At 39.2% G+C, this 12752-nt stretch overlaps 1 protein-coding gene across 2 annotated transcripts; it reads left to right on the top strand.

Annotated features, from left to right (window-relative positions):
• The first annotated feature begins 105 nt into the window (after positions 1 to 105).
• Positions 106 to 11933, top strand: PSMG2 (proteasome assembly chaperone 2). 2 transcript variants are annotated; one of them, XM_088131049.1, is made up of 8 exons: positions 106 to 474; positions 1254 to 1469; positions 2287 to 2458; positions 3803 to 3861; positions 4785 to 4903; positions 6389 to 6559; positions 9294 to 9414; positions 11643 to 11933. In XM_088131049.1, the coding sequence occupies exons 2-8, from the start codon at positions 1434 to 1436 to the stop codon at positions 11733 to 11735; spliced, it is 771 nt and encodes a 256-aa protein (XP_087987175.1). In that variant the 5' UTR covers positions 106 to 474; positions 1254 to 1433; the 3' UTR covers positions 11736 to 11933. The 2 variants fall into 2 exon arrangements, with proteins under 2 accessions (XP_087987175.1, XP_087987174.1); XM_088131048.1 differs by lacking the exon at positions 1254 to 1469 and having other exon boundaries at positions 108 to 474.
• Positions 11934 to 12752: the final 819 nt, after the last annotated feature.

Here is a 12752-nt window from a genome sequence, read left to right as displayed (position 1 = left end):
TCTGCAGAGCACCCATTGGCTCAGTCGCCAGCCAACCAGCGCCTGACGCCCCACCCCCAGTTGGGCAGCGGCCTGTCATCCCAACCGTCTTTCCAAAGAGCGCTGGGTGAGGTCTGTCCCATGTAGTCGCCTGAGAAGAGCCGCCGCCCTTTCTATTGCCACCCTTCCTCCTAACCCGCGTCCAGGAAGCAGCTCGGCCAAAACGATGTTTCGATGTTGTTCTTCTGGCTCCGTTAACCAGCTTTCAGTAAAGCTGTTCTAGAAAGGAGAGAGGCTGACGGGCACCTCACGAACACCTATTCCTGCCACGGACAGTGCAGGACCCAGGACATAGAAACTGGCACGCTTCTCTCCCCGTTTTGGATCGCTAGAGGTGGTGTTTCCTGGCTGCTTGTTGTTTTCTCCATTGCTGGGATGTTTGTTTCCTGTGACGGCTGTGCGTGCTCTGATTTCAAAGGCTTCACGCTCCTTATGGTAAAATAAGCATTCATTTTCCTATATAAGAGTTGTATAAGTCTTTATAATCAGGTATCTCTTCGACCGTTGTCCGGGCAACCAGCGAGTGGCACAACTGCGCGGCGTTTTCGAACTCTGACCTCTCCCCGCGTCTGTTTGGTGAGGTTTGAGAGGGATGTTAAAAGCCTTGGGAACGCGCGAAGGGCTCATGCATCTTTCTTTCTTTTTCTTTTCTAGTCACTGCAATCAAAAAGACTCTTGATTGCTTACAATATGATCATTCCAGTCTTATAAAATATTTTTTATTATTTTAAAACAATTCTACTGTACTTTGATTGGATTTTTTTTTAAAAGAAAAGGAATTAGAAGCATTCTTTCAAATAATCAAAGCAAAGAGATACAGAACAATCTAGTCATCAGATTTTTGCTGCCCAGATGTAGTATTGGTACCTGAAGCTTTGAGTCTCAAGGAAACCGAATGCTGGACTAATGGACTATTCATGTGGTCCAACAGTGTTCTCATTTTAGGATTTTTATCAGTTAACAGTTGTAATGTGTTAAAAACTCATTGGGTCACTGAGATCTTCTGAGATTGCCTGAAACCTTTTGATGTATATGAGTTCAACCATTTCCTGCTCAATGGTGTTGTTAAAGTCCCCTTTTTCCAAAACAGTTACTTTGAGGTCTGTCATGGAGGGTCCTGGGAGGTTGAAATGCTCTAATATTTTGGCCTTGTTTTGAGTCCTGATGTCAAATGTGTGTCCATTTTTTTTCTATAATGTTTGTCCCAAATTCAGAAGGGCTTTGCTGACAGATGATGGCATATATCACATTGGAGGAAGAGTATTTGAAGACACCTCTAATCTTGTGTGTGTGACCCACAGTCCATTTTGGAAATATGCTTACTTTCCCAGGAGAATGACAAAAGTAAATAAGGACAGGAGTGAGTGTTCTGCAGGAATGAAGGGCAGAACAGAATGAAGGCACTATTGGGAATGACAGATAGTATTCTGGTAAATTAGTGCTTTGTAATTGTAAACTTGTGGTCCTCCATGACACAACCATTTTTTTGTGAAAGGCCAGTCCCCAACATCCATTTTGAAAGATCATACTCTTCAAAATTCCAAATGTGCCCACCAATCAGAAAAGGTTGGAGACATCTGCTTTAAATATATTCAAAGTTAATTAGGGGAATATTACTCACAATTTAACTTTATCTTTCTTCCAAAATTAACTGAGCTGCTTTTTCTATATAAATTATTTTGTTTTTATTGATGCAGAATGTTTAGCTTTCTAGGCTGAAACTGAATAAAATGTTTTGAACCAAATACTGTGCACAAATAATTTGTTTGCAGTGACATTACTTCTGTATAGGAAATATCTGAATTTTGGCAGGTTTACATATAGTCAAAATTTTTAACTAATCACATTTTGTGCCACTCCCATATAAAATTAAATAGATATACAATATAATGTACATGTAATTTTCCAGTTCAGGAATACTATTCATATACTATCTGTAAAGTAACTGTTCAAGCTTTGTTTGTTGTAATGCAGCATATATAATGGATTTGTCTGCAGTTAATTAAGATATTTTCATATGAAGAAAGACATATTTTATTTCAGTAATTATCAAGTGAATGTTTAAATACAGAATTTCTTTGAATTAATTCACAACAATATTGTAATTTAATGTTATGGTTTTGCAAACCTACAATGCAATATGGATACATAGCTAATTTATTATTTCTTTATTTCCAGCAAATTAGAAATAGAATTAGTAAGTATTTGAGATGATATAATCTATATTTGCTTCTTATCTAATTTCAGCCAGCTGTATCAGTGGGCAATGTTGGCCAGCTGGCTATAGATTTAGTCATTTCTACACTTCATATACCCAAAGTTGGTTATTTTTATACCGATTGCCTTGTGCCAATGGTTGGAAATAATCCTTATGCAACAGTAGAAGAGGATGCAACAGAACTGTGCATAAATGCTGAAGGTAAGTAAATACAGTCTTGCCATCCACTAAATTGAGTGTGATTGGGTGCTTCAGATGTATGATATGATCTGTTCAGAGTTGCTTTTGCAGAGCAGTCCTGTAAACATTAATGTAATGACCACCAAGATGCAGCTGGAAATACTTTAATGCTGCTGTACTCCTGAGTTTGCTCAAGCTATTCTTTGTAAAGAGATTTTCAAGTATCTTATTTGGCTTTAGCATTAATTTCTCCTATATAAAATTTTTATAGCAACAGTTCTTGATTTTGGAATATGAAAAACATGATTTATATTATAAGCTTTTGTGACTGCCAGTCTGGGGTATAAGATATGTGGCCATAAATTCAGACTGACCAGCTAAATTGTTCTTATGCATGCATAATATAACACTGCCTAATTTTTAATGAATTTTGAGAAAATGGAATGAGCTTATGAATAACAGACTGTGCCTACTCTTCAATGTCATTTATGGGTTTTTGTGAAAGAGTAAGGTTAAATTACGTGTATGCTTTAGCAGAGAATATTTAGCAGATGCAATTATTTTGAATACTACATTGCACTGCTTAAAGTTTAGGGTTTCATTTATGTATTTATTAATAGAAAATCATTACTTCAGATGCCCCATTTCCATCCCCTTCAGTCTTCTAGATGATGAGCAATATTTTTAATTTGAGGCAAACACTAAATTCTAAACTTTTTGGAATGTGCTGGGATTGCACACAAAAAATGTGCATGCAAGGGCAAGCTTGATAACAAGCCATCAGTCATAGTTGGAAGGTGTGTTTTGTCTTGTCCTAGTAATATTCTAATTTGCAAAATAAAAGAAATAACAATTTCAAATTTTAATTTGCTTCTTTCACTCTTCCATGTCCTACCTTCTGCAGTAATACAAGTATTTTTAAATATTATTTTAACCAATTTGATTCTTCTTATTCTCTATCTCTTATCTACTCAAGACCTTGATACAGGTAATTTAGTTTGATCATTTTATTAATTTTATAGATCAAATCCTAATCAATTAGTACAAAAGTTACTGATACCAATGATTCCAAAGTTCAGAATTATTATGAGATTTCAGAAATATTGAAAACTGTGGGAGCATATAAGTGATGGGTGTTTATCAAGTGTTTTCTCTTTTTTTAGGAGGGTGCTCTCTTGTTCTGCAACTTTTGATTTTGTGTTAGATTTTAGACAAGTCTTTTTACAACATTGTCAAAATGCAACAGAAGCAAGATTACAGAACACATACTGACCCCTCCTAAATTTCCTGGCATCAGTTGTAGCGTAGTTAGTTAAAAGTAATTTAATGTTAGTCCTGACATGTTGCTTATGCTACTTCTTTCAGTGTATGCAGCAACGTCAAAAGAATTGGTGGTTCTGCAGATCAGATCACCATTCATAAAGGTGTGTATGTCCATGTGGGATTGTGGAGGGGTGTCATGTATGATGGCATGTACATAGAATAAGCATGAAGAAAAGCACAGAAATACAAAGAAGCAGGCAAACCAAAGCCACCTAATCATCTTGGAAAGAGAGGAGACAGATAACAGAAACCAGACTGTTGTCTTTCCTTTGTTATGAAGGGAGATGGTATATGAGCACAATAAATGCCATTGTTTATAGTACATGGTGTCAATATTTCTCATTAGGGCAGATTAGAGTCCGGGTAGTAGAGAAGAATGTAGAGATGCTGGGATAGTCAAAGTAAAGTCATCCCATAGTGTTACCAGGCATAATATTCTACCTGTAAAGCTCACAGTTTGATTTACACTGGTTTTATGATTCCTGTGTAACTGTTCTGGGAGTATATCACCCATAACCTTGCTTTATTCAGGGCTCTTTTGCATTCTTTTGGCTGGAGGCCAGTGATCATTGTACTTGTGCATGCCAATAAAAGATACTTTGTTGCCTCTATCTCCAAATGCTGTGATTTCTTATTTAAGTGGGCATTTTTCCCACAACAGGGATATTGAAATTATTCACTTTAAAATGAAACTAGAAGATGAAAAATCTTCACATCAAAGTTGAATGATCATCTTACAAATAATTGTATTTAAGGACATTTTGATAATAATAGCTTTATGAAAAGCATCAAGATTGTTCACTCAGTGATTTGCTAGAACTATTTAAATTATTTTGAGTTGATAAGACTGTGAAAAATAACTTGGTCAGTCAAATCATTTTTATTTTTCACTGTCAATAATAAATAAATAAGAAAAACTTCATTCCATAACCATACAAATTTCAGAATGTTAAAAGTACAGATGAATTGACATGATTCCATGCAAAGTTCTAACCTCTTACTTTTTCTCCTAATGTAATAAAAGAATAAATATAGGCCTTTTTGTCAAATACTGCTGTCGTGGGTGAAAAACTGTGAATTTTCCAAAATTGTTCTCTTGTCAAGTAGTCATGCTTATCAACGGAATGACCAACAGCTTCATGGGTAAGTCATTACATATGATGTAACTGTATGCATAAGGCCAATCAAGCATTATACCAACAGACATGTACTTACCTAATAGAAGCTTCTTCCCCATCTCTTTCTTGCAACTCTCCTCATTCCTTCCAAATCTGCCCCAGTGGGTTTCTTACATTTCCAGAATGGATCTGGTACTGTAAGGAGGATTGTAGAGGGAAGTAGAACTATCCACAGTAGAGTTTCTTCTGCTGGCTGAAAAGTATTGTTCAATATAGTCCAAATTTGTGAACTCTGGTTTTAGTTTGCAGTCACTTTTCTGAGCAGATATTTCCCAAACTGATGAATTACTAAGGAAAAAAAAAGAGTCCTAATTTTGTTCAGCTCATATCTCTATATACTGGGTTGTTTTATACATTTATAATATATAATTTAATTTATAATTGGTGAGTGAGTCTACAGTGCCCAGTTTTACTAATTAGGGCCTTGCAGCACTTAAGGTTCAACAGCAAAACGGTGCTTTGGAGTGTGTGGGTGTGCTCATGTCATACCTGCCTGCATCTGTTTGAAGCATCTTTGCCTTTTTCTGGAATTAAATGGCTATCCTTTGCCACTGCAGTATGATCTGAGGAAAAACATGTTTAGTTTATAGAGTTGGTAGTTAGTTGTTAGTTATATGTTAGTTGTTGTTATGCAAGCCCAGGACAGTCTCTGGGCATACGGATGAAATGGATGAAGGTCAGTAAGATAAGACTGAGTCATAATAAAATGAAAGCACCGTAGATAGACATTTTTCTTGTCTAAGAATTAGTGAGGCTACCTGCTTTGAATGGGGTTTTCCTTCTGAATGAAGAGCTGTATAACCTGTATATGAGTGCTGCAACTGCAACTAGGTTGCTGAGCAGGACAAGCTACCATTAGTTGAAAACTGCCAATGTGCTACTGATCTAATTTTGGTACTTGTAATGATGACATAACTGTCAGAGTAACATATGTACTTAGCCCATCAGCTAAGTTATAATAGGAGTGCTGGAGATATTGCATCTGTGAAGGATTTTGTGTACTGCCAATCAAGAGGGGCATGTTCAGTCCAAGCAGCCTGTTTGTGGAATTCCCCACATTCAGTGACAGGTGGCACTGAACCTTGTAAGCTGAGCCAGCGCTAGGTTAAGATGGAAGTTTTTGGTTAAATAGGTAGTACCTTGCCCTCTGGTTTGGTATTGTTGCCCTGTGTCAAAGAATTTTTAACTGTTTATGGGTTTAAATACATGGTTTTAGAAAGATATTCAATGAACTATTATTTAACTTATATTTTTAACTTACTGTAAACTGTTTTTAACAGATTGTTTCCCCATTTGGGGGTTGTTTTTAAGTGATAAAAATATTGAATTAAAAAAATTGTTAACTACTTACTAGAGCTATTTCAGTTAGAGCTGCTAATTAATTTGTTCTTTTGAAAGGTCAAAGGTTTAATTTTTGCAGCTAAACTTACATTTTATGGTTTATTGACAGCACTGCATTACGATACTTAATTTCACCTGCTGTTGAGAAAACAGTGGGAGATGTTTTGGAGAGACTGAGTGGCAGTGAATTGGAGCAAATATCAACATTTCCTGGAGTAAATGATGATAAAATATTCTATATTCCAGGAGGCGGTATAACAAAACTATTATTCACAGAGAGGTTAGTAAGACAGTAAAGTTTTATAGTTGAAAAATTACATCGTATTAGAATTGTTTTTTTAAATAGGAGGCAGTCAATGGATCTTTGCTTGGATCCAAAGAATCATGAAACTAAGTCTGAATGACCAATCATGCATTAGAATGTTGTTTCTCAAATACTAGTGTTCTAATTGCGTAGGATTGTTTTCTGAAACTCAGGGAAATTTCTGAACCAATTTATGAAATGAAAATACCATAGCAAGTGGGATTCAAATTCTCCCTGGTCCCCGCTAAACTTTTAGGCATAATTAAAATAGCCCTTTAGATCTTAGTCTTAGATTCAAAAATAAATGTTTCTGGCACGTTCCTATTGTGTTAACAATTTTCTTTAAAATGCCTGTTTTTTATACAGTAACAGTAGATTCCCTGCTGATTTTGATAAAAGCTACTTCTAAGAAGTTAATTATTATGATAGTTAATGAGACCTTTCAAATCAAGCGTCTGATATAAATTTATAACATGGGCTTTCATAAGACTGACAAGTTCAATTTTTGAGTAGTTAAAAAGAAATAAATGACTCTTCTCAGGTGTCATGCAAAACATGAATGGTAATACTGTACTTCCATTTCTTCTGTAATTGTATCTTAGTGTTAAATCAAAAGTGTAGGAAGCAATAGAATAAAGTATAGGCATATATTTTTTGATGATTAATGAACGTCACAATTAAAATGTTAATGTGGTCTAATATGTGCACAGAACACCAACATATGTTTCTTGCAATCCTTGAAACGTACTGAAACAGTGTGTTGTGTGCATGAGAATATCACTGTCAGAAAACACAGGAAAACTCATTTATACTTTCCTGAATTCTCACTTAATTTTCTGAATGATAAAGAGTCATTGTAGCTTTTTAGTTGGCAATTCTAAAAAGAGGTGATTGTTTTATTTATGCTGTGTTTACAGCCTGTTGAGCTTGACTAGCAGGTTGGTTTCTCATATTGCACTAAGTTATGGTTTGTTTAAATCTGGTTATTGAGTAAACTACAGTGAACAGGTTTATACAATATGCTAAGTTGTACAGTGGGGTTCACAAACCATAGTACCTCAGATTATACCTCTTCTAGCCTTTCAGATTGAATGCATGTTTTTAACTAAACATGAATGAAAAATAAAGGATTGTAAGTATATAAGGATTCAGTAGAAACTAATACAGGTAATCTTGTGACTTATGACCACAATTGGGACTGGAATTTCCATTGCTAAGCGATGCAGTTGTAAAGTGCGATGTCATGTGACTGCATTGCTTAGCGATGGCAATCCAGGCAGTCCCGGTTGCTGTTGTAACCCCAAGACACGCGGGTCATTAAATGGGAAAAGGTGGGAGTCCCAGGTAAGGAGCACTGGGGTGCCATGGGGGGGTGGGGGAGGCTTGGGAGGGCCAGTGTAGGCCATGCACGATTTGGGGGAAGGGGTTGCTGCTGTGCGGCACAAGCTCAGGAAGGCCAGACTTGGGCTTCTGGCTGTGCTGCAGCTCTGGGGTTGCAAGCTTTTTGCAGCCCCAGAGCTGCAGTGTGCCAGGAAGTCCCTTTGTGCCACAGGTCTGGGCTTTGCATGGCACAAAGGGGCTTCCTAGCATGCTGTGGCTCTGGGGCTGTAAAAAGCCCCAGAGCCACGGTATGCCAGGAAGCTCCTTTGCTCCGTGTGAAGCCCAGCCCCAGCAAAAAGCCCCAGAGCCACACGGTGTGCCAGGAAGCCCCTCTGCATCACTGAAAGCCCAGCCCAGCCCAGCCCAGCAGTGTGGCGCAAAGGGGCTTCTTGTCTCCCACTGTTGCCCCAGGAAGCCCCAGCCAGCCCAGGAAGCCCAAGCAGCGTGGTGCAAAGGAGCCATCCCAGAAGCCCCAGCTGTCCCAGCCCAGCTGACTTTACTGCCCTGTACTCTGAGACCCCTGCTGATGAGGCAGGCCCACCCTGGCCCTTCGCGAGGCAACTGGTGGTCACATGAGGCCAGCTACCCCAGGTAGCCCTAGCAGTGCGGCGCATAGCTGTCACCCAGCAGAGCAGCGTGAAGCTACTCCCCAGAAGTGAAGCAGCTGCCCCAGGAAGCCCCAGCCACCCCAGGAAACCCCAGCAGCATGGCACAAAGCTGCCGCCCTCGCTGCCCTACCATCCTACACGCTGCCACCCCAGCTGACCTTCGCTGTCTTCTTGCATGCCCGCTCTGGTCCTTCATGAGGCAGCTGCTGGCCACATGAGCCCATCTTTCCCAGGTCTTGTGAGGAAACCACCGAAGGGCCAGGCTGGGCATGCTTTGTCAGCAGCGGGAGCAAGAAGACAGCGAAGATCAGCTAGGGTGTCAGGGGCTGCAGAATGCAGGGGGACAAAAGGGCATAGACAGGGGCAGATGGGCAGGGGGAGTTGAAATGCCTGAATTTTGATCATGTGACCGTGGGGGCATTGCAACAGCCATAACTTTGGTGACTGGTCGTAACTTCAGCCGCTGAACGAATGGTTGTAAGTCGAGGACTACCTGTACTGTAAAACTTAAATTACATAATTTGTGTCATGCCAGTTGGCTCTAAGGAAAGGAAAGATGGGTTAATTTAACAGTATTGTTTTCTTTTGAGATAAAATTATTATTTAAATATATAACATATCCTGCTTCTCTTGCACTCCCAATTCAAGGCACAATTTACACCCCAGATCAAGAGAGTTTGTTCAATTTCTCATATCTTTTCTTCACTTTACTTTTATCCCAGTTGTTCAGAAGGAATTCCACTGGTGGTTTTGCTGAAGTTCTGCTCTGAAGGAGATAATATCCCTGATGCGCTTGCACTTGCTGACTACCTGAATGAATCTTTACAACTAATTGCACCTCAAGTAAGTATGCATTCCATTACTTTGATTTGGGGAGCTAAGGAAGTTTCTTCAGCAAATTGCATGAAATTGATTATGGGCCCAGAATTTATTTGAATATTTATTTATTTATTTGACTTTTAAAACACCATAATCTTGTGACTTTTGGTGGTTCAAAGAAATAAAAATATATACAACATTATTTAAATTTAAATGAATATATACAACATTAAATTTAAATTAATTTAAATTAAAATAGTATCTCAATCATAGCTAACGTTTCACTAGTTCTTTGTTAATTAGTTAAAAGCACTCCAGAAGAGCTTTAATTTAAAGTAAAATAGTATCCCAGTAATAGCTAACATTTCAGTGGTTCTGTGTTAATTAATTACAGTGGTACCTCGGATTACGAATGCCTCTGTTAACGAACTTTTTGGGTTACGACCAGCTCCGGCTGCAAACATTTACCTCGGTTTGCGAATTCCGCCTCGGGGTACGAACAGGATACGCGGCCATTTTCTCTCCCGTGACACGGTCTGCGGCCATTTTTCCGCCCCTGACACGTGGTCCGCAGCCATTTTCCGCCCGACACGTGGTCCGCGGCCATTTTCCCGCCCCTGACACGTGGTCCGCGGCCATTTTCTGCCCCTGAAACGTGGTCCGCGGCCATTTTTCCGCCCCTGACACGTGGTCCGCGGCCATTTTTCCGCCCCTGACACGTCCGCGGCCATTTTCCACCCCTGACACGTGGTCTGTGGCCATTTCCCGCCCCTGACACGTGGTCCGCAGCCATTTTTCCACCCCTGACACGTCCGCGGCCATTTTTCCGCCCCTGACACATGGTCCGCGGCCATTTTTCCGCCCCTGACACGTGGTCCGTGGCCCGTTTTCCGCTCCTGACACGTGGTCGTAGGGAGGGGGACTCTCCCTCCAAGCAATAGCCGCCTCCTTGTCCTCCACGCCAGAACGGATTAACGGTAATTACATTGAACCTTATGGGGAAATTTGCTTCGGGTTGCAACCAATTCAGGGTGCGACCAGAGTCACGGAACGAATTAAGTTCGTAAACCAAGGTTCCACTGTAGTTAAAAGCCCTCCAGAAGAGCTTTACTTTGACCAATTTCTAGAAAGCCAGCAGGATTGCAGCAAGCTGAATTTCCTATGGAAGGCTATTCCATAAAATGGGATTTCAGTAGAAAAGTATCTTCTTCTAGACTTGGTCTTCCCCCCACTCCCAATTTTACAGTAATGGAGGATTATCAACACATTTTCTTGTGGATCCTGTGGATGGATCAGTTCTGAGCAAAGGATGCAATCCTGAAGGTTTATAGTATAGAATATATTGCAACTGCAGGTGAAGAGAGGAGATTTTAGTAGGAAAACTCAAAACTACCATTGTGTCATAATGACCCAAACTTTGCAAGATTTTTCAGAATAATTTGAACACTATTTGGTGATACAGACTACAGGTAGTCCTCACTTAACGACCCTAATTGGGACTGGCAACTCCACTGCTAAGCGAAGTGGTTGCTAAGTGGGAAATCACATGACTGTGACTCTGCTTTCTGGCTGGAAAGAAACAAAATTACTCTTTCACACTTTTGGCTTTTGTTTGCCTCCTAACCAATCCCCTGCCCTTTGGAATGCTCTAGTGCCTGCTTATTGTCATGTACGCATCGAAAGCAGTGCAATTACACTGCAACCTGGGGCTGGGAGCCACAGGCGCACTACACAAACAGCTTACTGTCTTGAAATCTTTCTCTGCAATCTCACCACCCTGTGAGATGGGGGGGGGGGTAGGAAAAAAGCAAGTGATTTCTGTAGCCAGTTTCTCTTTTGCCTCTTTCCCACTGCCAGTACTCGCATTGCTTTTGATGTGTAGAAGAGCAAACAGCTTACTCTCTTGAAATCCCTCTCCAATCTCTGTGCTCTGTGGAGGTGTGGGGGGCGGGGAGAGAAAAAAAATCACAGGTCAGGCACAGGACATATACTGACTGTAATGATCACATGACTGAGGGAGACTGTGAAGGTCATAAATGGTTGTAAATGAGCTGTAAAGTTATTTTTTCAGCACCGTTGTAACTTTGAACAGCTGCTGAACGAATGGTCAGTAAGCAAGGACTACCTGTAGTTAATAGTATCTTTTGATCCATCAGACCACTCTAACAGTTACCAAATACTAGATTAAATATTTGGGTTAGTAGAATTCTACTGCTGGAAGTAATTTGCTTTTATTTTTTTTAAATCAATAGAGTAGCAGTTCTCAAGCAAAATCTTCACGGTGGAAAATACCAAGTTCCTGGAAATTACTTTTTGGCAGCGGACTCCCATCTTCATTGTTTTAAATCATATATTGTTTTCTATATAGCCTACTTGTATACAATCCAAATTGTATTTTGGAATCTACAGGTCTGTGTCATCTTACATGAAACTAGTGATCATTTGTCATGGATATTTTAACTTACTTTAGCAAACTTATTATATCAAAACTGGACAACATTTCACAAAAAATAAAGCCTTTGCATATTTTTGGTTTAAATATTGAACTGTCCCAGACTTCTCATTCTTCATATCTAATTTCTTCTGTCTTAGCATAATGAAAAAAAATTGAGGTATTCAGCATGTATACCATTCCCAATTTTCTGTCACATTAGGATGCATATAACATTTGGACAAGAGGCATTATAGGTTATGTGGTGATCTTGTAAATATACTCAGAAAATTTTGTACAAAATAATGAAGCAGATTTTAGAAAATCACAGGCATTATATTTGACTTAAGTCAGCCTTGTTAAAAGAGGGATTTGAGGCATATAAAGGTCTATGTTCATATAAAGAAGTGGTTTAGCTGTAAAATGGGAACATGTGGTTTAAGTTTTTAAAGGGTTGTTTTTTAATTTCTTTGTAGCTTTAACACTCAAAAGCTAAGTGCCCAGAAGAGCTGTTCTTGTGTAGACCAGCTGTAAGTACTTAAAAGAATATTCTTGAATTTTATAAGTTATATTAGTATTTGGCAATTGTATTTCTAAGCTCGTTAAGAAAGTTCTGTCACTAAAGAGGAAACTGATGTTGGAGCTTCCCAAATACAGGAAAACCCGACTTGTGTCTGTTTTTTAAATTTCCTTATTGAGTTTCTCTTTAAACAAAAAGAAAAGTATTTCTCCCTGAGCAATAGAATTCATTCATGCAGGCTCCAGAGTTGTTCCCAACTTCCATGTACTTGTCTAAAAATATAGTAACTCCAGCACTGCCATGCCTGAACAGTGAGTTTTATTTCCAGATTCTTTAAATTTTTTCAAATATAACAGTGTGAAAGTGGATTTGTGGCAGTGAGATAATCATTTTCTTTTAAAAATGGATGGA

This window comes from Python bivittatus, unplaced genomic scaffold (assembly GCF_059951505.1).
Source record: "Python bivittatus isolate LINGU-HERP-01145 unplaced genomic scaffold, Pbiv_v1 ctg000840_np1212, whole genome shotgun sequence".
Taxonomy (NCBI): Eukaryota; Metazoa; Chordata; class Lepidosauria; order Squamata; family Pythonidae; genus Python; species Python bivittatus.
This window is presented reverse-complemented; position numbering and strand designations above follow the sequence as displayed.